The sequence below is a fragment of the Dendropsophus ebraccatus genome, chromosome 4 (assembly GCF_027789765.1).
Source record: "Dendropsophus ebraccatus isolate aDenEbr1 chromosome 4, aDenEbr1.pat, whole genome shotgun sequence".
Taxonomy (NCBI): Eukaryota; Metazoa; Chordata; class Amphibia; order Anura; family Hylidae; genus Dendropsophus; species Dendropsophus ebraccatus.
This window is the reverse complement of record NC_091457.1, coordinates 171,107,855-171,130,108: the sequence shown is the minus strand read 5'-3', so window position 1 is coordinate 171,130,108 and position 22,254 is coordinate 171,107,855. Positions and strand designations below refer to the sequence as shown.

Below are 22,254 nucleotides of genomic sequence, written 5' to 3'. Positions count from 1 at the left end.
AGGACTGTGCTGTATATGGTTTATTAACAGGGGTCTTGCTGTATCATGGGTGTACGTGGTGGGGGTATCCCATGATGGAGTATCCCATAGTGCAGAAGGAGCCTTAGAGGGGTAACTAAAAGGAGCCGAAACACATGCGCGTTTCTGCAGGCTCAGACTACACGGGGCTCGTTGTCTGTAACCATGGAGACGCACGGCTCGGCACATTGTCTGTTACCATGGAGACGCTCGGCACATTGTCTGTTACCATGGAGACGCACGGCTCGGCACATTGTCTGTTACCATGGAGACGCACGGCTCGGCACATTGTCTGTTACCATGGAGACGCACGGCTCGGCACATTGTCTGTAACCATGGAGACGCACGGCTCGGCACATTGTCTGTTACCATGGAGACGCTCGGCACATTGTCTGTTACCATGGAGACGCACGGCTCTGCACATTGTCTGTTACCATGGAGACGCACGGCTCGGCACATTGTCTGTTACCATGGAGACGCACGGCTCGGCACATTGTCTGTTACCATGGAGACGCACGGCTCGGCACATTGTCTGTTACCATGGAGACGCACGGCTCGGCACATTGTCCTGAGTTTTATCGGATGTGGCTACAGCTCTTGCGCTAAGTCGCTTTTTCTCACTCAAGATGCCTTGGAGCAGTATTATAATCGGTGATGAAGGAGATCACAGCCAGAAACTTCAGAATCAAGTGTTCAAAAATGAGAATGAGGGATTTTGGGAAAATAGTGGCAGTGGGCACCGATTCATCATTCAGAGACATCCATGCAACAAACATGGCCGACAGTGGTCACATGTTCTTACAGGATCAGGTGAGTATATAGTATAATATTGAGTATAATGTGGCGCCTCCTGTGGCTGTTGACAAGGAGACCCCTTACACAGGAGGCGGAGCTTAGGCCCCCAGCAGCAGACATGCAATCCTCCGCACTTACCTATGGACGCACAGAAGACGTCAGACAATACCCTGCACGTCAGACTAACCCCCCCCCCCACCCCCGCTCATGTCTGATCAGGGAACTGGAGGCAAATTACAACAACCTTAAAATATCTGAGATCAGTAGATGGAGGCGCCGAGATCTGGATAAGGTATGATGTCATAGCGCAGAGATTACATGACAGCACAACATGTGCACCTCACCTGTTAGGGACGGCTCCTCGGTGCCATCGTCTGGGCTCCTCCTGGAGACGGGCAGATGGCTGTGGGGCCCCAGGGTCGCCTCCTGTTCTTGCCGGGATATTGAGTTCTTGTACGGCTGAGGACTGTGCAGCTCCATATTGTGTCTCGGGGATTTCTCTTTGGGATTGCTGGAGATTGGAGAGACGTGAAGAGGTGGAGTTTCAGGAACAGTGATCAGTTCTCTCTCCAGTTTTTCTTCGCCCTTATTTCCCTCCTCCTCCTCATCCTCGATGACCACCAGCTCTGCCCGGATCACCCCCTCGTAGTTGGTCAGCAGCTTGCTGTCGTTCTCATCGGCCTGCTTGTAGCCCATGAAAATCATTGTGACCGGCTCGCTGTCGTCTACATAGCAAGGCGCAGCGTGGACAACGTTGTAGTGTATGTCTTCTATAGTGGGAGCGTATTTGGTGACGTCATCGACAGCGGGGGGATATTTAGTGACATCATGTATTGTTGGGTGGTGTTTGGTGGTCTCGCTTGCAGTATTAGGGTATTCGGGGATGTCGTCTCCTGAGGTTGCGTCCTGCGGAGTCCCCACATTTGCTGCTTGGCCGTTCTGGGTGATGAGCCTTGGCACAGATCGTGGTAGAGCAGAGGGTTTGGGCAGAGGTATTTCTTCTGTCATCTTTTGACCATTTTGTTGGCCGGTGATACCAGGAGAGCTGTGGCCGTTTAGCCGAGGGGACACTTGGCCTTGGTGAGTGGTGGTGCTGTGATAGGAATTGGAGAACACAGGCTGGTGATACTCTGTAGGAGACTGTGTACTCCGCTCAGTGGCCTTCCTCAGGAGGTCCTCCACCTCTATGGGAGCCAGACTGTCTATCCCGTTCCTTAGGCCCTTCCCTCCAGAGCTTACAGCATAGACAGACTTCCTGCCGTCATCGTAGACCTTCACGCCTGCCTCTCCAATCTCATCAGATGGCACCGGGATCGAGGAGATCACAGTCTTCTTACCCGTCTTCATATCTTTCTCAACTTTGATTTCCATGGCGAATAACGCTGAATAAACACAAACAACGGGAACACAAGTTAATTTACAATCGGATAAAATATTTGGAGATTATATAATGGCCATAAAACAGGTGGGATGTGCGGTAAGCCTCGTAGTGCCTGACCTGTGCCGCCATACCGCCCTCTGTATCATTTCTTACAAGACATAGGACTCTCCTGAATGTGTGCGCAGTCCTCTATAGTCCTCACTGGTCACCATGCTATACACCTGCTGTATACCCAGTCATGACCACGCACCAGGAGATGGCAGCACAGAGCTGTCAGCTGTCCCCCACCCAACATGTATGTCCCGGGGTAACAGGCCAGAGTATATACCCCCAGCCCAGACTATACACTGTGTATATACCCCCAGCCCAGACTATACCCAGTGTATATACCCCCAGCCCAGACTATACCCGGTGTATATAGCCCCAGCCCAGACTATACACGGTGTAACAGAGTATATACCCCCAGCCAAGACTATACCCGGGGTAACAGAGTATATACCCCCAGCCCAGACTATACCCGGTGTATATACCCCCAGCCCAGACTATACCCGGTGTAACAGAGTATATACCCCCAGCCCAGACTATACACTGTGTATATACCCCCAGCCCAGACTATACCCGGTGTAACAGAGTATATACCCCCAGCCCAGACTATACCCGATGTAACAGAGTATATACACCCAGCCCAGACTATACCCGGGGTAACAGAGTATATACCCCCAGCCCAGACTATACCCGGTGTATATACCCCCAGCCCAGACTATACCCGGTGTAACAGAGTATATACCCCCAGCCCAGACTATACCCGGTGTAACAGAGTATATACACCCAGCCCAGACTATACACGGTGTAACAGAGTATATACCCCCAGCCCAGACTATACCCGGTGTATATACCCCCAGCCCAGACTATACCCGGGGTAACAGAGTATATACCCCCAGCCCAGACTATACCCGGTGTATATACCCCCAGCCCAGACTATACCCGGGGTAACAGTATATACCCCCAGCCCAGACTATACCCGGTGTAACAGAGTATATACCCCCAGCCCAGACTATACCCGGTGTAACAGAGTATATACCCCCAGCCCAGACTATACCCGGTGTAACAGAGTATATACCCCCAGCCCAGACTATACCCGGTGTAACAGAGTATATACCCCCAGCCCAGACTATACCCGGTGTAACAGAGTATATACCCCCAGCCCAGACTATACCCGGTGTAACAGAGTATATACCCCCAGCCCAGACTATACCCGGTGTAACAGAGTATATACCCCCAGCCCAGACTATACCCGGTGTAACAGAGTATATACCCCCAGCCCAGACTATACCCGGTGTAACAGAGTATATACCCCCAGCCCAGACTATACCCGGTGTAACAGAGTATATACCCCCAGCCCAGACTATACCCGGTGTAACAGAGTATATACCCCCAGCCCAGACTATACCCGGTGTAACAGAGTATATACCACCCGACTATACCCGGTGTCTACAAACAGCTGACCTTCATGTCACCTCTCCCTGCTCCCTCATCTCCCTTGGCCCCTCCCCCCTCCATTGGAATTTTTCCCTGTTCTCCCTGAGTTCAGTGATTGTTGTGTTTTGTTGGTCTATTTATCACTGCCCCGCACTGACGAGGGGCAAATACCCCCGGGGCGGCAGTCTGTGGATGGATGCCGGCCTTGGTAACCCTTGTCTTATGTCGTTATACTCGCCACAGAGTTAGACTTTGACTCACAGGGGCCACCCTGGTGTTTCCCTATTTAGGTCCCAAAGCTGGTAACAGAGTGAGGACCTGAGGGACTACGTATCAGGGTGGTTTGGTGCTCTCTCCACTAGGAGGCGCCCCTTGGCAATGGGCTTCCTTCTCTGGAGAGAGGGAGATCTGGCTATTCCCGGGTTCTGAGACTCGTAACTGAGGCTCCACGGACCCTTCTCTGCATATTCAGATTTTGTATGGGACAATCAGTGGGGACTCGTAAATGAGGACTCCATTGGAATTTTTCACTGTTCTCCCTGAGTTCAGTGATTGTTGGGTTTTGTTGGTGTATATATGTATGTATATGTATATGTATATATATATATATATATATATATATATATATATATATATATAATATTATACACTACAGGATCTCACACTATTTTGTATTTTCTCTTATAACATGTTTCCTGAGTCTGTGTGTCTGTTGTGTAGGGCCCGCCATCTTGCTGTTGCCCATGTCTTTACTGGAAGTACGTTGGCGGACGTCCGGCATCTTGTTCCGGTAAGCGTTGTGCTGCTGTGTTGTCTGGTGGAGCCTCAGATTGTGCTGCTGGATCCGCAGTAATTCTCCTATCCCATTACATAGTAAGTGTGTGCTATTCTGCTGCCTCTAGTGGCTAATTTGTAGTATGACAGCCCTACAAATTCCTAATGCTTTCCTATGGCTTTTCCAGTAGTTGAATTACCTGTCATTTTTCTGAAAACAATAAGTATCTACAGTACAAGCGGTTTTAAGAAACTTTGTAATAGGTTTTATTCACCAAAATAGTTTCCTTCTGTACTGGAAAAGCTGTTTTCCTAGCTCCCCCCTTACTGCAGAAGAAGCAGTATTTCTGTGTCTATTATGCTCTATGGAGAGGGGAGGGGCTGTTAGGAGTGAGTGAGCACGGACCAGTCCTGCACAGCACTACACCCTGCAATCTTCTCTCAGTAAGTTCATAGATAAACACTGACCTTTCTGACCCCAGAATCCTGCGGTTTAGGTGCCCAGAGAGTCTACAAACAGCTGACCTTCATGCCACCTCTTCCTGCTCCCTCATCTCCCTCAGCCCCTCCCCCCTCCATAAGGATAGAATGGGAGAGCAGAACCCGTCTTCACTGGCTTCTCTGTAATGAAGACGTGTTTGCCTGATAATGCACAGATAAGAAGTCAGGGGGGAGGCTGGGAGATTGCTTCTTGAGGACAGAAGGAGGCTTTTTTGGCTGATGAAACCTATTACAGAGTTTCTTAAAATCGCTTATACTACTGATTTCTGCAATAAAAAAAGTCAGTTACACTTTAATGTTTGTTCTATAGAACATCACCAGGTTATGGAATACGCTTTTCTACTGACTCTCTCTCTCTCTCTCTCTCTCATATATATATATTTCCTGCAGATTTCCTCCAGGGATACAAGGCTTCTGGCAGGAGAAGTAACGCTAGGAGGAAGCCTTAGGTTTGTGGCCCATGTGTGACCTGCTACCTGATGGCGGAGTAGCGGAGGAGAATATCTTCTTTTCCTTTTATATATGTACATAGATTTTGCAGGACTATGTCCGTCCTGTCGGCCTAAGGACAATGAGGAACCTGATATTAGAGGTGTTATAATTTGGGTAGAGTCCATAGCTAATGCTCAGGATCCCGTCATTCCAGACACGGACAGAGAGCCAAGTGTAGTCTCCTATTTCCCAGCCTGCCAGTATTTCTACCTTGTCGGATTGTTATCATCTCCGCTGGAGACTGTTAAGGGATGTTTCCCTATGGACAGGCTTACCAAGCTTCTCCAGGCCGTACAGGCTGAGATCCATCCTGAGGAATTAGAAGAAGGAGCTTCCACCTCAGAAAATGTGGGTGAGACTCCCATGGCCATATTGCAGGCCGAATAGGAAGAGACCCGAGAAGACTCCTGTGCTGACTAACAAAATACAGGACCATCTATGTTCTTAAAGAGGATCAGTCAAAGGATTGGTTGGCTCTGCCCAGGGTATATAGCGCTATAGCTAAGATATCTTAAGCGTACGGTTTTACCTGCGGAAGATGGTTCTAATCTCAAGGATCCTATGAACAGGAGAAATGAGAGTGCCTTAAAGGGGTTATCCAGCGCTTCAAAAACATGGCCACTTTCTTCCAGACAGCACCACTCTAGTCTCCAGCTTGGGCGGGGTTTTGTCGCTCAGTTCCATTGAAGTGAATGGAGCTTAATTGCAAACCGCACCTGAACTGGAGACAAGAGTTGTGCTGTCTCTGAAGGAAAGTGACCATGTTTTTGTAGCACTGGATAACCCCTTTAAAGTAGAATTTTCAGTAAAAATTTGTATTAAAATATTGTATTGCCCCCCCCCCCCAAAGTTACACAAATCCCCAATATACACTTATTACAGGAAATGCTTGAAAAGTGTTTTTTTCCCCTGCACTTACTACTGCATCAAGGCTTCACTTCCTGGATAACATGGTGATGTCACTTCCTGGATAACACTGCGATGTCACTTCCTGGATAACACGGCGATGTCACTTCCTGGATAACTTGGTAATATCACTTCCTGGATAAGACGGTGATGTCACTTCCTGGATAACTTGGTAATATCACTTCCTGGATAACATTGCGATGTCACTTCCTGGATAACTTGGTAATATCACTTCCTGGATAAGACGGTGATGTCACTTCCTGGATAACACAGTGATGTCACTTCCTGGATAGCATATTGATGTCACAACCTGACTCTGAGAGCTGTGTGGGCTGTGACTGCTGGAGAGGATGATGGTAAGGGGGACACAGGGCACTGGAGGGACACTGAGCATCCCCCTGCCATCATCCTCTGCAGCAGCCACAGCCACACAGCTCTGGGAGTCATGACATCACCCAGTTATCCAGGAAGTGACATCACCAAGTTATCCAGGAAGTGAAGTCTTTATGCAGTAGTAAGTGCAGTATACGCATTTCCTGTATAACTGTATATTGGGGATTTGTATAACTTTTGGGGGGGGCAATACAATAAAAATTTTCACCCGACTTCTCTTTTCAGTGGGCCTGTTCTGCTGCATCTGCCCAAGGGGCGGTTGGCATACCATCTAAAGAGGTCTCCAGGAGCCTTGGCCAGAGTTCAGGAGGACCTATGAGCAGGTGTGGAAAGGGATAAGATCCTTGGGTCATTTAAAAAGATCAATATGGCCATTGATTTTTTGTGTGATGCTGCTTAGCAGGAACCAGCATGGCCTCCATAACCATGGCCCTCACAACTGCAGGCCGTCGCGCTCTTTGGCTTAGACGGTGGATTGGTGACAATATTTCCAAGTTCCAATTATGTAACCTGGATTATTTGGGCTCGAGCTGGATAAACTCATGGAGGATCTCTCCCACAAAAAGAAGAAATAACCTTTCCCTAACCGTTAAGTTTTGTCAGCCCTTTTGGAGGGGAAAGTCCCCCCCAAACATGTAGAGGAAATTATCAAATGCGAGGAACAAAGAGGAACAAACTACAACATAGAGGCAATGGGTATTCCTATAGGCAGACGTCTGACTTTTTTCCCTGCATGACAAAATTTTATAAAATATCTTTAGATTCTGCAAATGATCAGAGATGTTTATGCTTTGTCTTTGAATCCTCTTCTTCCTCAAAGATTTCTTATTTCCTGCACTCTGGGCCATACTGGAAGAGGTTCCATTTGCAGAACAGGCAGAAGGAGTCTACTCACCAGTTCTCCTTGTTCCCAAACCATCAGGAAAGTGGAGGCTTAATATACACCTCAAGTGTCTAAATGGTTTCATGTCAAGAAAAAATTCTGTATAGAGACAATAAGATCTGTAAAGTCCATTGTTCAGGAGGGCGACTTCATGGCATCATTAGATCTCCAAGATGCCTACCTCCACATCACTATCCTTCCAGTGCACAGAAGATTCCAAAGAATTTGTGTGGCTAAAGGGGGAAACAAGACAGTCCTCCAGTTCAAGGTTTTACCCTTCAGACTAAGTTCAGGCCCCTCGGTCTTTACAAAGGTTGTGTTGACCATGATGGTGGTTGTGCGTCTTCAGGGCATAAAGATTGTGCCCTACCTAGACGACTGGTTAATTAGGGTTAAAAGGTCTGTTTGTTTCTCTAGTATATACCCTGCCTACTGGAAGGCTAATTCCCTCCCTAACGCTCTCCCTGACCAGCAGCAGCTCTCTCCCTAATCGAGTACTGCCGGCTGCGCGTTTTATATGCCAGGGTCATCACTAGCCGTATCCTCCAGCTCCGTGTTGACCTATATCCGCACCTGCCAGCTTGTTGGTTTGCCGCGCTTTGCAACATCTCCCAGCTTCAAGGATTCTAGTTTGAAACAGCTCATCAGCATCTAATGATGTGACTGCCTGTCGAGCCCAGTATTACAGTAGTACAGCATTGCATTATGTAAGTTTTGTATACTCCATTTCGTTTCTTTGTTCTTTTTGTATTCACACCAGCATGGTCTCATACTTTTGTACAGTTTTGATGTGTAGTTTGTCTTGCACCATTGTGTTCATCTGCAGCATTAGTACATATATATCTCCTTGGTTATGTAATCTTTGTTGAACAAGTACCAGCTACTGTGTATCCCAGCCTATGTCTTGGCGTTTCCTATGCTACTATCTCTATTTTTGTTGTTTGTAAAATTGTGAAAATCCTTTAATAAAAACTATTGAAACATTATATGGCAGGGTCATCTGATCTGGCCAACCAATCACTGCTATGGACATGTATGGGTCACACGTCATCGCAGGATGTACCAAAGAGTCTCCTGCATGTTTATTGGCTGAGAAATAGCGCCCAAACTTACAGGAAACGGATGATGAGATTTTCTTGAGTATCGCGAGATGCTCGTCCGAGTAACGAGAACCATCGAGTACCGTAATACTCCATCGAGTACCAAGCTCGGACCAGCATGCTCGCTCATCACTAGACAGGACCAAGCCTCAATAATAATTGTGACACCTTTTTGGCTAAAGAGGTTATGGTTTGCTCTGATGATGACGATAAACAAGGGTGAATTTTGGAAATGACCCCTCATCAGGAATCTACTGACCCAGGGCACGCTTGTGTGCCAGGACTTGACCCTCACCCTGACTGCCTGAAGTCTACGAGGTCCCTTTTTAAACTCCAGAGTTGTCTCTGACCGGGTTTTACAGACATTATCTAATGGCAGAAGCATAGCTATACCAACTCATACCTACGCATCTGGAAGATTTTCAGAGATGGTGTTCTGAGAATCAGTTCAACAACTTCTTAACTTCTTGAATTTTTCCAGGGTGGGTTTGATAAGGGTCTAGCTCCTAACTCTATTAAGGTCCAGGTTGCTGCCATTTCGGCCATCCCAAATAGAAGACTTTTTTTCAAATTCTGGAAATTTGAATTTAATATAACCAGTCTAAGACCAGTTGGGATCTACCCATTGTCCTCTGACAGCTTTGTGCTGCTCCGTTTGAGGTTTTGCAGCAGGTGGATTTAAGTTTCTTATGCTCAAGACTATTTTCCTTTTTGGAGATTACTTCTACCCAAGGTGTAGGAGAGTTACAGGCTCTAGGCTCTGAGCCACCTTACGCTGCTTTTTATGAAGATGAAGTCCTCTTAAGATTTCCTCCAGTGTTTCTTCCGAAATGTGTGACCTTTCATAGCATCAACCGTGTTACCTGTTTCTTCTCCTGAAGACCCTACTCAGGATTCCTTAGATCTTTCATCCCTTGATGTCTCCAGAACTCTTCAGGTTTACCTTCACAGAGTCACAGAGAACCTATTTGTAATTTTCAATGGAAGAAAAGGAGGGAAAAGGCTTCTAAACTCTCAATTTTTGGTTGGATTTACGAGTACATTGAACTAGCCTATTCTTCTGTGGCTCTTCAGTCTCCGGACTTCACTGTTGCTGCCAGTTGGGGGAATTCAGTTTGTGTTCTTTGGAACAGATTTGTAAGTCAGCAGCTTGGTCTTCTCATTCTACCTTTGTCAGGCATTGTTCCATTCACTCTGCCGGACGACCTTTGCGAGGTCAGTCCTAAATGCTGCCGTGTGGGAAAGCCCTCCCATGGGGCATACTACTTGTCAATTCCCCATACATTGTGATGCCTTAGGGATGTAAGGAAAGGGTACATTGTAATGTTAGAGATGAGCGAACCGGGCTCGGGTTAGAGTCGATCCGAACCCGAACATTCGGTATTTGATTAGCGGGGGCTGCTGAACTTGGATAAAGCTCTGAGGTTGTCTGGAAAACGTGGATACAGCCAATAACTATATCCAATAACTACAGCCAATAACTATATCCAATAACTACAGCCAATAACTATATCCATGTTTTCCACATAGCCTTAAGGCTTCATCCAACTTCAGCAGCCACCGCTAATCAAATGCTGAAAGTTCATGTTCGGATCGACTCCAGCTGCTCCAGGTTCGCTCCTCTCTAATGTTAATGTGTTTCCCTGAGACCCATTGGCACCCCCCCCTCTACAATTAGCCGTTCACCAACCGCGGTGCCGCCATTAAAGGTAATGAAAAGTATTTAAGCTTTGACAAACAACATTTAAAGGCTGCGAGTCTGAGTTCCTCGTGCCCTCATATTACGTGCATTCCCGGGACATTACATTCACCCGTGCATTCCCGGGACATTACGTTCACCCGTGCATTGCCGGGACATTACGTTCACCCGTGCATTCCCGGTACATTACGTTCACCCGTGCATTCCCGGGACATTACGTTCACCCGTGCATTGCCGGGACATTACGTTCACCCGTGCATTCCCGGTACATTACGTTCACCCGTGCATTGCCGGTACATTACGTTCACCCGTGCATTCCCGGTACATTACGTTCACCCGTGCATTCCCGGGACATTACGTTCACCCGTGCATTGCCGGTACATTACGTTCACCCGTGCATTCCCGGGACATTACGTTCACCCGTGCATTGCCGGTACATTACGTTCACCCGTGCATTCCCGGGACATTACGTTCACCCGTGCATTCCCGGTACATTACGTTTACCCGTGCATTCCCGGGACATTACGTTCACCCGTGCATTCCCGGTACATTACGTTCACCCGTGCATTCCCAGTTTCCATAATGTAATTTTAGTAATTGTGTGCAAATCAGCAGCCGCTATTAATTCCTGGCATCTTCGTATATACCATTCATCCATACGATAAGTTTTTACATGTGGCGCCAACCAGAAGTGGCATTTGTACCCGCGCATGCACCAAGACCATGGCCCTTTCTACCTTTCAGCGAAATTAAATTCATTAGATGGCAAGAACGCTGATAATATTGGCTAAAAATATGTGAATATGCCGTGGATTTATTGTGTACAAAATAACTGTTGGTTAAAAAAAAACCAAAAGGCTTCTTTCTTCATCCACATGGTCCTGCATGTTAATTTCTGTTGACGCAGAGCGAAGGAGGAGGAGCTACAAGATACGTATTACCCTCGAAAAGAAAAGAAAAACAACATTCTCTCCACCTACTTGACCAATGATCGGTAGGTAATCGTTTGTGTAATAGCTCTGAAGGGAACGATCATCGAGAACAGAATAACCACAGGGACGATCCTAGGTAACGATCATTGTTCTGTGGGACTGGATGAACGATTTCAGGTCGCTCGTTTGAGATTATTTATCATGAAACTTTGTAAAATCGCTTTGTCTAATAGGACCCTAACTCCAACATGGTTAACGGTTGTTGTCCCTGCCTTTCCTATACACATGCACACTCAGCCCATCCGAGCATCCATGTGTTCCTGAACAAGGAGACCCCTCTGTCAGTGATTTGTCTTCTGGTAAAGCAAAGGATCGGACAGCTTGATATCCAACATGCCTGATCCTATATTCCCTCACCAATTTGCTTTAATATAAACCGTCATCTGTAGCCCAATTAGAAGCCCCCCCCCAGTGCCGTCAGGGTGGGTTGTTTGTTGTTTGTACCTTTCCGGGCCTCCTCGCCACTCTCATTCTGGGCACTCTCCATTCTTCTGATAAATGAAGGTTTATAAGATGTCGGTAAATCGGGGATGTCTGCGTAAATATCCTTCACCGGTTCTGAAACAAGAGAGAGCCTGTCACAGTAACACGTGGTGAAACTTCTGTATGTTTATATCGCTGCAATGGCGCCATCTGTAGTGTCCGGACCCCAGCAAAAAAAAACAAAAAACTGTGACAAAAAAAAAAATCCCCATGATTGAGCCATGGCAAAAAGAAAACCTGCAGTGTCGGTGATGATACAACTATCGGGCAGTGTCGGTGATGATGATACAACTATCGGGCAGGTCGGTGATGATGATACAACTATCGGGCAGTGTCGGTGATGATGATACAACTGTCGGGCAGTGTCGGTGAGGATGACACAACTATCGGGCAGTGCCGGTGATGATGACACAACTATCGGGCAGGTCGGTGATGATGACACAACTATCGGGCAGTGTCGGTGGTGATGATACAACTATCAGGCAGTGTCGGTGATGACACAACTATCGGGCAGTGTCGGTGGTGATGACACAACTATCGGGCAGTGTCGGTGATGATGACACAACTATCGGGCAGGTCGGTGATGATGACACAACTATCGGGCAGTGTCGGTGGTGATGATACAACTGTCGGGCAGTGTCGATGATGATGATGATACAACTATCTGGCAGATACGGTGCTGTCGGTTGCTCCCCACCGCTGACATCACACTCACCATCTCGTGATTCAGATTTCACGGCCTAAAGAATAAAGAATATTTGATGATTAGAATGAGCTGAATCATGGAGCAGCGGATTCCCACCTGGCGGGTCCTGTTATATACATCTGCCCGATGCCTAAACCCATTGGACCATCGGGGGCCGTTTGTGTCCAATGTCACTGGTCCAACATTGCTGGTCTTTTCATTGATCTGCTCCAATGATGGAGGTGGGAACGGGGCTGATACTAATAACGTCTATGAAGCTTGGTCATGGCCCCTGTGGTATCCCTCTCCCCTCCTTGTATCTACCTCACATTCTGTCCCCCTCCTGGTGTATCCCCCTCACCTTTATGCCCCTCCTGGTGTTTCCCCCTCCTGGTGTATCCCCCTCACCTTTATGCCCCTCCTGGTGTTTCCCCCTCCTGGTGTATCCCCCTCACCTTTATGCCCCTCCTGGTGTATCCCCCTCCCCGTTTATGCCCCTCCTGGTGTATCCCCCTCACCTTTATACCCCTCCTGGTGTATCCCCCTCCTGGTGCATCCCTCTCACCTTTATGCCCCTCCTGGTGTATCCCCCTTCCCGTTTATGCCCCTCCTGGTGTATCCCCCTCACCTTTATGCCCCTCCTGGTGTATCCCGCTTCCCATTTATGCCCCTCCTGGTGTTTCCCCCTCCTGGTGTATCCCCCTCACCTTTATGCCCCTCCTGGTGTATCCCCCTTCCCGTTTATGCCCCTCCTGGTGTATCCCCCTCACCTTTATGCCCCTCCTGCTGTATCCCGCTTCCCATTTATGCCCCTCCTGGTGTATCCCGCTTCCCATTTATGCCCCTCCTGGTGTATCCCCCTCTCCCTTTATCCCCCTCCTGGTGTATCCCCCTTCCCGTTTATGCCCCTCCTGGTGTATCCGCCTTCCCGTTTATGCCCCTCCTGGTGTATCCTCCTCCCCGTTTATGCACCTCCTGGTGTATCCCCATTTACGCCCCTCCTGGTGTATCCCTCTCCCCGTTTATGCCCCTCCTGGTGTATCCCCCTCCTCTTCTATCCCCCTCCTGGTGTATCCCCCTTCCTGTTTATTCCTCTCCTGGTGTATCCCCCTCTGGTGTATCCCCCTCCCCTTTTATGCCCCTCCTGGTGTATCCCCCTTCCCCTTTATGCCCCTCCTGGTGTATCCCCCTCCCCGTTTATGCCCCTCCTGGTGTATCCCCCTCTCCCTTTATGCCCCTCCTGGTGTATCCCCTCCTCTTGAATCCCCCTCCTGGTGTATCCCCCTCCCTGTTTATGCCCCTCCTGGTGTATCCCCCTCCCTGTTTATGCCCCTCCTGGTGTATTCCCCTCCCCGTTTATGCCCCTCCTGGTGTATGCTCCTCCTGGTGTATCCCCCTCCTGGTGTATCCCCCTCCCCCTTTATGCCCCTCCTGGTGTATCCCCCTTCCCGTTTATGCCCCTCCTGGTGTATCCCCCTTCCCGTTTATGCCCCTCCTGGTGTATCCCCCTCCCCCTTTATGCCCCTCTGGTGTATCCCCCTCCCCCTTTATGCCCCTCCTGGTGTATCCCCCTCCCCCTTTATGCCCCTCTGGTGTATCCCCCTCCCCCTTTATGCCCCTCCTGGTGTATCCCCCTCCCCCTTTATGCCCCTCCTGGTGTATCCCCCTCACCTTTTGGCCCCTCTGGTGTATCCCCCTCTCACCTTTTGGCCCCTCTGGTGTATCCCCCTCCCCCTTTATGCCCCTCCTGGTGTATCCCCCTCCCCCTTTATGCCCCTCTGGTGTATCCCCCTCCCCCTTTATGCCCCTCTGGTGTATCCCCCTCACCTTTATGCCCCTCCTGGTGTATCCCCCTCACCTTTATGCCCCTCCTGGTGTATCCCCCTCACCTTTATGCCCCTCCTGGTGTATCCCCCTCACCTTTATGATATCTTCTGTTGTCCGCTCCACAGACTTCAGCCTCTGGAGGACTCGCACTTCCCTCGCGGACAGCTGAGTTTCCTGCTTCTCTAGATCTACAATTTCTTGTTCCAGCCTGAAATAATAGGAGAAGCCATTATAGAGGTGAGGAGCCCGGGCCCCCCGTAATCTGCCCCACTCTCCTGTAGTGATCAGTCGCCCCCGTCTTGTGGTTCTTAGATATCTATGCTTTTCCTTTACTTCCATTCTGCATCTGAGCTGGGGGGCTATTGGTATACATATGGTAGCTGGAGGGGGGGGGGGGCTATTAGTATACATATGGTAGCTGGAGGAGGGGGGCTATTAGTATACATATGGTAGCTGGAGGGGGGGGGGGGCTATTAGTATACATATGGTAGCTGGAGGGGGGGCTATTAGTATACATATGGTAGCCCCGCCCCCCCTCCAGCTATCAGTATACATATGGTAGCTGGAGGGAGCGGGGCTATCGGTATACATATGGTAGCTGGAGGGGGGCGGGGCTATTAGTATACATATGGTAGCTGGAGGGAGCGGGGCTATCGGTATACATATGGTAGCTGGAGGGGGGGCGGGGCTATTAGTATACATATGGTAGCTGGAGGGGGGGCGGGGCTATCAGTATACATATGGTAGCTGGAGGGGGGGCGGGGCTATTAGTATACATATGGTAGCTGGAGGGGGGGGGGGCGGGGCTATCAGTATACATATGGTAGCTTTGGGGCTATTAGTATACATATGGTAGCGGGGGCGGGGCTATTAGTATACATATGGTAGCCTCGCCCCCCCTCCAGCTATCAGTATACATATGGTAGCTGGAGGGGGCGGGGCTATCAGTATACATATGGTAGCTGAAAAGGGGAGCGGGGCTATTAGTATACATATGGTAGCTTTGGGGCTATTAGTATACATATGGTAGCTGGAGGGGGCGGGGCTATCAGTATACATATGGTAGCTGGAAAGGGGAGCGGGGCTATTAGTATACATATGGTAGCTTTGGGGCTATTAGTATACATATGGTAGCTGGAGGGGGCGGGGCTATTAGTATACATATGGTAGCTGTGGGGGAGGGGGTGGGGCTATTAGTATACATATGGTAGCTGGGGGCTATTAGTATACATATGGTGGCTGTGGGGGAGGGGGTGTGGCTATTAGTATGCATATGGTAGGCCCCGCCCCCCCAGCTATCAGTATACATATGGTTGCTGTGGGGGAGGGGGTGGGGCTATAAGTATACATATGGTGGCTGGGGGAGGGGGCGGGGCTATCGGTATACATATGGTAGCTGGAAAGGGGAGCGGGGCTATTAGTATACATATGGTAGCTTTGGGGCTATTAGTATACATATGGTAGCTGGAGGGGGCGGGGCTATCAGTATACATATGGTAGCTGGAAAGGGGAGCGGGGCTATTAGTATACATATGGTAGCTTTGGGGCTATTAGTATACATATGGTAGCTGGAGGGGGCGGGGCTATTAGTATACATATGGTAGCTGTGGGGGAGGGGGTGGGGCTATTAGTATACATATGGTAGCTGGGGGCTATTAGTATACATATGGTGGCTGTGGGGGAGGGGGTGTGGCTATTAGTATGCATATGGTAGGCCCCGCCCCCCCAGCTATCAGTATACATATGGTTGCTGTGGGGGAGGGGGTGGGGCTATAAGTATACATATGGTGGCTGGGGGAGGGGGCGGGGCTATCGGTATACATATGGTGGCTGGGGGCAGAGCCGTCTTATCCATTGGGCAGGGTAGGCGGCTGCCCGGGGGCCCTTGCGTCCTAGGGGGCCCCCTGCCCTCTGTGACCTGTATTTTTAGCTTTGTAAGACGCAAAGTGCGTCCTATAAAGCGAAGACTGCTCCCAAGCAGGGCCGAGCACCGCAAGGAAGCCGTCCCGCCCACCCCCTCTATTGCCGCTCACTAAGCATATGCATAGTGAGCCGCCCTGAGCCACCCCCTCCGCCCGCCCCTTCTATCGCTTCTCAGCTGACAGCCGATCAGAAGCCCAGGAAAGTGCAATGAGCAGCACTTTCCTGGGCTTCTGATCGACTCAGCTAAGCGGCGATAGAAGGGGCGGGCAGTACCGGAACTCACCCGCCTCAGCAGCCGATGTCTCCTGTCAGTGCGCTCCCGTCATCCTCTGGCACAGGCAGCGGGGTACAGAGAGACTGCCTGTGTCCTGGATGTGTCGTGCAGCCGGTCACTTCCCGCACAGGCAGTCTCTCTGTACCCCGCTGCCTGTGCCGGAGGATGTCGGGAGTGCACTGACGGGAGACATCAGCTGCTGGGGCCGGCGGTAACTGGAACTGGTTTGTTGTTTTGGGGGGCACTGGCTACTATGGGGGGCACTGGCTACTATGGGGGGCACTGGCTACTATGGGGGGCACTGGCTACTATGGGGGGCACTGGCTACTATGGGGGGCACTGGCTACTATGGGGGGCACTGGCTACTATGGGGGGCACTGGCTACTATGGGGGGCACTGGCTACTATGGGGGGCACTGACTACTATGGGGGGCACTGGCTACTATGGGGGGCACTGGCTACTATGGGGGGCACTGACTACTATGGGGGGCACTGGCTACTATGGGGGGCACTATAATGGGGGGATTGGCTACTATGGGGGGCACTGGCTACTATGGGGGGCACTGGCTACTATGGGGGGCACTATATGGGGGCACTGGCTACTATGGGGGGCACTGGCTACTAGGGGGGCACTGGCTACTATGGGGGGCACTGGCTACTATGTAGGGGCACTGGCTACTATGGGGGGCACTGGCTACTATGGGGGGCACTGGCTACTATGGGGGGCACTGGCTACTATGGGGGGCACTGGCTACTATGGGGGGCACTGGCTACTATGGGGGCACTGGCTACTATGGGGGGCACTGGCTACTATGGGGGGCACTATATGGGGGGATTGGCTACTATGGGGGGCACTGGCTACTATGGGGGGCACTGGCTACTATGGGGGGCACTATATGGGGGCACTGGCTACTATGGGGGCACTGGCTACTATGGGGGGCACTGGCTACTATGGGGGGCACTATATGGGGGGATTGGCTACTATGGGGGGCACTGGCTACTATGGGGGGCACTGGCTACTATGGGGGGCACTATATGGGGGGATTGACTACTATGGGGGGCACTGGCTACTATGGGGGGCACTGGCTACTATGGGGGGCACTATATGGGGGCACTGGCTACTATGGGGGCACTGGCTACTATGGGGGGCACTGGCTACTATGGGGGGCACTGGCTACTAGGGGGGCACTGGCTACTATGGGGGGCACTGGCTACTATGTAGGGGCACTGGCTACTATGGGGGGCACTGGCTACTATGTGGGGCACTGGCTACTATGGGGGGCACTGGCTACTATGGGGGGGCACTGGCTACTATGGGGGGCACTGGCTACTATGGGGGGCACTGGCTACTATGGGGGCACTGGCTACTATGGGGGGCACTGGCTACTATGGGGGGCACTGGCTACTATGGGGGGCACTGGCTACTATGGGGGGCACTGGCTACTATGGGGGGCACTGGCTACTATGGGGGGCACTGGCTACTATGGGGGGCACTGGCTACTATAGGAGCACTGGCTACAAGGGGGCACTGGCTACTATGGGGGGCACTGGCTACAAGGGGGCACTGGCTACTATGTGGGGCACTATATGGGGGGATTGGCTACTATGGGGGCACTATATGGGGGGATTGGCTACTATGGGGGGGCACTATATGGGGGGCACTATATGCAAAGATGTGGGGGATTTGATGGTGGCGGTTGGGGGGGGGGGCAATTCGCACCTCTGCCCAGGGGCCCATAATGCTGTTAAGACGGCCCTGGCTGGGGGAGAGGGCGGTGTTATCGGTATACATATGGTAGCTGGGGAGGGTGCGGGGTTATTGATATACATATAGTGGCTGGGGGAGGGGCTATCGGTATACATATGGTGGCTGGGGAGGGGGCGGGGCTATCAGTTTTTATATGGTGGCTGGGGGATGGGGCGGGGCTATCGGTATACATATGGTGGCTGGGGAGGCCGCGGGGCTATTGGTATACATATGGTGGCTGGGGGAGGGGGCGGGCCTATCGGTATACATATGGTGGCCCCGGACACAGCGGTAAGCTCTCCCTGGCATATAACTATTGGACCAGGTATTACTGCCATCAGTGATCTATTCTCTCTTTATGTTCATATTTGCAGGGAAGGTTGTCAATCATTGATAGCACCGCCCACTGGACTCCTGATCCAGAATGAGCAGAAGTGATTCCACTAAACCTGTTCCCACAGTCCCATATACCAATACAAATAGGATAATCCAGTCTCTGTCCCCCGACCTCCACGATGGGGGAGTCACATGCAATACTAGATCAAGCCAGATGGCGGCAGCGGCGTTCCTCCCACCCGCTCAGTCCGCTCCACCTCTGACCTTCAGGCTGGTGCCAGGTTTTTGGGTGACCACTGCTCTATTCTCCAGGCGTTGGCGCCACGTGTATTATTCCTGACGCAACTCCCAACAAGACCAGACAGACGTGTAACCATTGTTATTACAGCACCACCCTCTATTACATAACAGCCGCCATTATTACAGCCCACGAGACGACTGCTGGAGGCGCCTACCGTCCTCATCACCGTTCTTTACACAAACTCAGATCAGTCATGGCGGCGGTAGTCTCATCATTCTTATGGAGTGGGAGAAATCCCTGCACTACCATCTGCCGGTAACTAAGACTTACTGGGCACCACCACCTACTGGGCACCACCAGCAACTGAGTACCACCACCTACTGGGCACCACCAGCAACTGAGTACCACCACCTACTGGGCACCACCACCTACTGGGCACCACCAGCAACTGAGTATCACAACCTTCTGGGCACCACCAGCAACTGGGCACCACCACCTACTGGGCACCACCAGCAACTGAGTATCACAACCTTCTGGGCACCACCATCAACTGAGCACCACCATCAACTGGGCACCACCAGCAACTGAGTATCACAACCTTCTGGGCACCACCATCAACTGGGCACCACCAGCAACTGAGTATCACAACCTTCTGGGCACCACCATCAACTGGGCACCACCATCAACTGGGCACCACCAGCAACTGAGTATCATAACCTTCTGGGCACCACCAGCAACTGGGCACCACCACCTACTGGGCACCACCAGCAACTGAGTACCACCACCTACTGGGCACCACCAGCAACTGAGTACCATCACCTACTAAGTACCGCCACCTACTGGGCACCACCAGCAACTGAATACCACCACCTACTGGGCACCACCAGCAACTGAGTACCACCACCTACTGGGCACCACCAGCAACTGAGTACCACCACCTACTGGGCACCACCAGCAACTGAGTACCATCACCTACTAAGTACCGTCACCTACTGGGCACCACCAGCAACTGAGTACCACCACCTACTGGGCACCACCAGCAACTGGGCACCACCAACAACTGAGTACCATCACCTACTGGGAACCACCAGCAACTGAGTACCATCACCTACTAAGTACCACCACCTACTGGGCACCACCAGCAACTGAGTACCACCACCTACTGGGTACCACCAGCAACTGAATACCACCACCTACTGGGCACCACCAGCAACTGAATACCACCACCTACTGGGCACCACCAGCAACTGAGTACCACCACCAGCCGCGTGTACGGAGACGCTCCACCATTGTGGTGACTATACAGACCGCGTGTACGGTGACGCTCCGCCATTGTGGTGACTATATGTGTACGGAGACGCTCCACCATTGTGGTGACTATATGTGTACGGAGACGCTCCGCCCTTGTGGTGACTATATGTGTACGGAGACGCTCCGCCCTTGTGGTGACTATATGTGTACGGAGACTCTCCGCCCTTGTGGTGACTATATGTGTACGGAGACGCTCCACCATTGTGGCGACTATATGTGTACGGAGACGCTCCGCCCTTGTGGCGACTATATGTGTACGGAGACGCTCCACCATTGTGGTGACTATATGTGTACGGAGACGCTCCACCATTGTGGTGACTATATGTGTACGGAGACGCTCCACCATTGTGGTGACTATATGTGTACGGAGACGCTCCACCATTGTGGTGACTATATGTGTACGGAGACGCTCCGCCCTTGTGGTGACTATATGTGTACGGAGACGCTCCACCATTGTGGTGACTATATGTGTACGGAGACGCTCCGCCCTTGTGGTGACTATATGTGTACGGAGACGCTCCGCCCTTGTGGTGACTATATGTGTACGGAGACGCTCCGCCCTTGTGGTGACTATATGTGTACGGAGACGCTCCGCCCTTGTGGTGACTATATGTGTACGGAGACGCTCCGCCCTTGTGGTGACTATATGTGTACGGAGACGCTCCGCCCTTGTGGTGACTATATGTGTACGGAGACGCTCCGCCCTTGTAGTGACTATATGTGTACGGAGACGCTCCGCCCTTGTGGTGACTATATGTGTACGGAGACGCTCCGCCCTTGTGGTGACTATATGTGTACGGAGACGCTCCGCCCTTGTGGTGACTATATGTGTACGGAGACGCTCCGCCCTTGTGGTGACTATATGTGTACGGAGACGCTCCGCCCTTGTGGTGACTATATGTGTACGGAGACGCTCCGCCCTTGTGGTGACTATATGTGTACGGAGACGCTCCACCATTGTGGTGACTATACAGGCCGCGTGTACAGAGACGCTCCACCATTATTGAGAGGTTACAGGAGGCATAAGTTCTGTACATTACTCCCTGGTATAATGTTACATCTTGGGGGGGGGATTGGTGGTTACATCTTGGGGGGGATTGGTGGTTACATCTTGGGGGGGTGGTTACATCTTGGGGGGGGGGGGGGTTACATCTTGGGGGGGGGGGGTTACATCTTGGGGGGGGGGGGTTACATCTTGGGGGGGGTGGTGGTTACATCTTGGGGGGGTTACATCTTGCGGGGGTGATGGTTACATCTTGGGGTGGTTACATCTTGGGGGGGGGGGTGTTACATCTTGGGGGGGGGGGTGTTACATCTTGGGGGTGGTGGTGGTTACATCTTGGGGGGGGGTGTTACATCTTGGGGGTGGTGGTGGTTACATCTGGGGGGGGGGGTGTTACATCTTGGGGGTGGTGGTGGTTACATCTTGGGGGGGTGTTACATCTTGGGGGGGTGTTACATCTTGGGGGGGGGTGTTACATCTTGGGGGTGGTGGTGGTTACATCTTGGGGGGGGGGTGTTACATCTTGGGGGTGGTGGTGGTTACATCTTGGGGGGGTGTTACATCTTGGGGGGGTGTTACATCTTGGGGGGGTGTTACATCTTGGGGGGGGTTACATCTTGGGGGGGTTACATCTTGCGGGGGTGATGGGTTACATCTTGGGGTGGTTACATCTTGGGGGGGGGGTGTTACATCTTGGGGGGGGGGGGTGTTACATCTTGGGGGTGGTGGTGGTTACATCTTGGGGGGGGTGTTGGTTACATCTTGGGGGGGTGTTACATCTTGGGGGGTGTTACATCTTGGGGGGTGTTACATCTTGGGGGGGGTTACATCTTGGGGGGGGGGGGGTTACATCTTGGGGGGGGGGGGGGTTACATCTTGGGGGGGGGGGGGGGTTGACATCTTTGGGGGGGGGTAACATCTTAGGGGGTGATGGTTACATCTTGGGGTGGTTACATCTTGGGGGGGGGTGTTACATCTTGGGGGGGGGGGGTGGTTACATCTTGGGGGGGGG

At 51.4% G+C, this 22,254-nt stretch overlaps 1 protein-coding gene across 1 annotated transcript in view; it reads right to left on the bottom strand.

Annotated features, from left to right (window-relative positions):
- Positions 1 to 22,254, bottom strand: part of PALMD (palmdelphin) — a 53,773-nt gene that overhangs the window by 5,793 nt on the left and 25,726 nt on the right. The window contains exons 4-7 of the mRNA XM_069969092.1: positions 14,502 to 14,616; positions 12,612 to 12,636; positions 11,858 to 11,971; positions 1,158 to 2,195 (exon numbers count right to left, since the gene is read on the bottom strand). Of these exons, the coding sequence (XP_069825193.1) occupies positions 1,158 to 2,195; positions 11,858 to 11,971; positions 12,612 to 12,636; positions 14,502 to 14,616 (1,292 nt within the window). The remainder of the gene's footprint in view (positions 1 to 1,157; positions 2,196 to 11,857; positions 11,972 to 12,611; positions 12,637 to 14,501; positions 14,617 to 22,254) is intronic.